The sequence below is a fragment of the Meleagris gallopavo genome, chromosome Z (assembly GCF_000146605.3).
Source record: "Meleagris gallopavo isolate NT-WF06-2002-E0010 breed Aviagen turkey brand Nicholas breeding stock chromosome Z, Turkey_5.1, whole genome shotgun sequence".
NCBI classification, from domain to species: Eukaryota; Metazoa; Chordata; class Aves; order Galliformes; family Phasianidae; genus Meleagris; species Meleagris gallopavo.
This window is the reverse complement of record NC_015041.2, coordinates 18,842,485-18,846,155: the sequence shown is the minus strand read 5'-3', so window position 1 is coordinate 18,846,155 and position 3,671 is coordinate 18,842,485. Positions and strand designations below refer to the sequence as shown.

The 3,671-nt window shown below is 44.3% G+C and overlaps 1 protein-coding gene across 1 annotated transcript in view; it reads right to left on the bottom strand.

Moving 5' to 3' along the window:
* RGS7BP (regulator of G protein signaling 7 binding protein) overlaps positions 1 to 3,671 on the bottom strand; it is a 58,655-nt gene that overhangs the window by 25,626 nt on the left and 29,358 nt on the right. The window contains exon 2 of the mRNA XM_031557256.1: positions 1,122 to 1,343. Coding sequence (XP_031413116.1) covers positions 1,122 to 1,343 — 222 coding nt within the window. The remainder of the gene's footprint in view (positions 1 to 1,121; positions 1,344 to 3,671) is intronic.

The window sequence follows — 3,671 nt, the reverse complement described above, 5'->3', positions numbered from 1 at the left end:
TTGTTTTTTTTTTTTTTTAATTAACTCTCCCAGACTTTATTAACTTAAAAGCATCTGTTGTGTTTCAGGAGCAAATCAGAGTTTGTAATATCAGCACAAGAGACTTTGCACAAAATTACTTCTGAATAGATCAATAGTTCTACTAAAATGACCAATCGCTGTTTTTTTCCATCTGTTTGCTACAGTGGTCTTCCTCCATTCACTAAATCTGTGAGAGATTTCCCGTATAACTGATGAAAGAAATTCCTTGAGGATTGGGCAGAGCTGCTGAAAATAAAGATTTCATGATGGTTTATGTTGGGTAAGCTGGGAGCAGGAAACTCTGACACAGCTTGGTCGGAGAGACAAGGGTTGGGAGTGAATGTGTTCATGTCACATCCCTGTCATCTGCTGTGTGTGACCCACAAATAGTTGGCCTTTGAGAAAACAGCGTCAATTCACTTTTGAAAGACAGCTATTCTATCCGTGCTTGTCTTTCCTGTGGCACAGTCTCAAGTAGGTGATGATACACAATGATACGTTCTGTCACCATGGAAAGGAGTGCTTATGTCATAATACACAAAGTCCATGAGAGAATAAATTAAAAAGAATATACACGGGGAAAGCTTCAATCCTTATTTCAACACAAAGGATTTTAAAAACATGCAGAAAGTAAACACAAGCTTAATAGCAGCCAAACTTTGTAATCGCCCCTCACATAACTTTCACCTGATTCTTTTTTCCCCTAGTTTTGTCAAGTTTCTAGTATACCTGTTACTTGTTTCTGACTCCTCAGTTAGGTATACCCAGTGAAGGCCTGGGAGGGCAAAGGTTGCTACATTGGTGTTAAAAGCCAAGGCTTCTCCCTTCATCTTTTTAAGCTGTCTGGTGATACAGGGAAAAATCCTCCTCACTTACGTAAAATCATCACACGAAATCAGTGAGATATCACCTCTGTCGGGACTGGGATTTGATCCCAAATTGCACTATAATAAGGATATAAGCATTCGGTAGAATTTGTGGTCATACATCTCTACCCTGAAACAGAAACACAAGTCAATGCTGTTGATGAAATTCTCCTCAATGGAATATTTAGCAGAGATATGCACAAGAGTACAACTTTAATATCAGCAGGCTCCTACCCAGAAATTGCCGCTAGCTTCTGGTAAGCCTGATAGGCCATCTCACATCCCTGGGTCCGAGTTTTGTGCATTTCTGCATGCAGAGATGGGCAGGTGACAGAGACATCCCCAATGGAAATCACCAGCTCCCGGTACAGGGCCACCTGGGTATTGAAATCCTGGACGAGCTGAAAAACAGACGATGTGCTTAGGTGAGACAATGAGTGACAATGATAAAAACAGCTGTGTTTTTATAAACACATATCCAACCTCGAGCCTGCTCCTGCTGCTCCCAGTCTCTCGGCACACGGATAAAGTGCCTAAGATTTAGCGAATGATGACGGACTCCCTGCCAGCTGCCTCTTGTGTGCTACAAATGCTCATCTGCAGGAAAGTGCTGTTTGCGCTTCTAATCTCTGCAAGTGTGAGTTATTAGTCTTAAATACTAAGCAGACAAAAAAACAACAAAACAAAACAAAACAAAAAAAACACAAAAAAACAATCCCCGACAAACAGCTGCTTTACCAGTAGGTTATTTTTTGTAATCAATAAAAACATCTCCAGAAATGACTGTCTCTGTTCCTCTTGCTTTCTGATTAAAGCCACACTTAGGGATTGGAATGCAGTGCTTGCTTTTACACTAGGGATTTTGCTAATTTTGTAATGACTTCTGTCACCGGGTCTAACCCACATTTGAGACCTGAAATTGATTGGGAATCACTGTCGGGGGAGGTGCACTGGACAGACACTTCCCATTCAGGATTCTAGAAAACACCTTTCCCAGCATGGAAGCAAAAAGCAAGTAAAGAGGTAAACAAGCATTTTGACCTTTCCTCAGCTATCTGATACCCAGCAGTCACATCAGGATGCTGCGTGATGCCCAAGTAGATTCACAGACGGATAGACCATGGCTGCTCAGTTCCACTGACTGCCTGTGTGGGATGGTATTTTAAGGAAACAAAGCATTTCGTGTCTGCTGGGAGAAGCACATCAGAACATTTGCTCTGCATGGTGGTGGGGGTGGAAGGGAGCATTAGAACAAAATATGTATCAATTTGTTCTGCTGACTTGAGCTCCATTTCCAAATTATAGAAACAGACATCATTACCGTTAGGATTTTGGTGTGTCCCACATACAAGTACGGCAAAAATCCAGCTCTGGCACCTGCACTCTATCCATCAACTTCAACAAATGTGAAAGTTCAGTCCTCAGATTGCCGTACTCAGAAAGAGAAAGTAAATGAGCTGCTTCTGCAGCAGTTTTACATTCTGGCTCTTTGTGCTCATAACTGTAATTACTCAGTAGGACTAAGAACTGGTATCAGGACCCCTTTTTTTGGCCATGCTTTCTCAAACTGTAAGGCTTCACTGTTTTTGGAGGAGGTAAACAATGCCTTCATCTCACCAAAAACCCACATAACAACAAATCTCCAGACAAAACACTCCAACTCTTCTCATCTCCTGTTCTGCGTAGCTTAAGAGCACACGAGAAATGAGTGGACAAAGAGAAGAGTACACTGTGTCACAGCATAAGAATTCTGCATCATAAAAAACAAAGACATCCTCATCCCACACTGGTGAGGCAGATGTGTTCTGCAGGTTCTCACCTGACATCCCCTGACCCAACAGAGGACACACTGAGCAGCCTCAGCACTGCGAAGGAAAACAAAACCACAATGATGCTGCAGCATCAAGACAGAACAAGAGAGAGCTCTCTCATTTTGTCTCTCGAATCTCACTGCATTTTGACAGTCCATTGGTAAATCATGTCATACTTCTAATCAGAATTTTACCAGCTGAAGAGTGAAGAAACAAAGCTGGCACTTGTGTTTAACCACCCGAATTAAGCTCCCGAGAAGAAGAAAGGCAGGATGCAGTGGGATCCACTTGTTGGTTGTATTTATAGAGCCACGGTGGCAGCTTTGTTCCCTGGTGTTCTGGTGCTGCTGCCGGTTTGAAGTATCGGCATGGAGATCTGCCAGCACCGTTTATGTATCAGAGAAAAACAGTGCCAGGGCCCAGCAGAGCAGAAGTAACAGAAACGCTTCCAGCACTGTTGGACAGAGCTGCAGTAAGGCTCAGATCTGTCAGGCAAAGTAGCAGCAACACATTTGTTTGCTATTTCTGTCATGAGAGAGAAGGGCAATTTCGGGGCCCAACGTCAGCTGGGGAGCTAGAGACAGAAAGCATGGCACTGGCCGGGGGGAAGGCACTGGGACTCCAACAGTTTGAGCACAAATGGAGAAAAATTCCATGGTGTGCCATGTGACGGCCCAAAACTAATATGGATGTACCTGAGACCTACAACAGCTGCTCTGGAGAGACAGCAAGCACTAGCATATATAATAGGAACAGAGCGTTGCTGCCTCAAATTCTGCATCCCGTTTAGCATGCTTTTAGGGCAAGAGGGTGGTTCGTGCGCACTGATGCAAGAGAAGCGACGGCTGACCTGTTCAGGCTCGGTCAGAGCAGAGATTTGCCCGGATCCAGCGGAACGCAGCTGCCGGCTGTGGGCAGCGATGCGGGCTGCGTCTCAGTGGATCCCGGGCCCCCCCGTTACCCCTCACTTCCC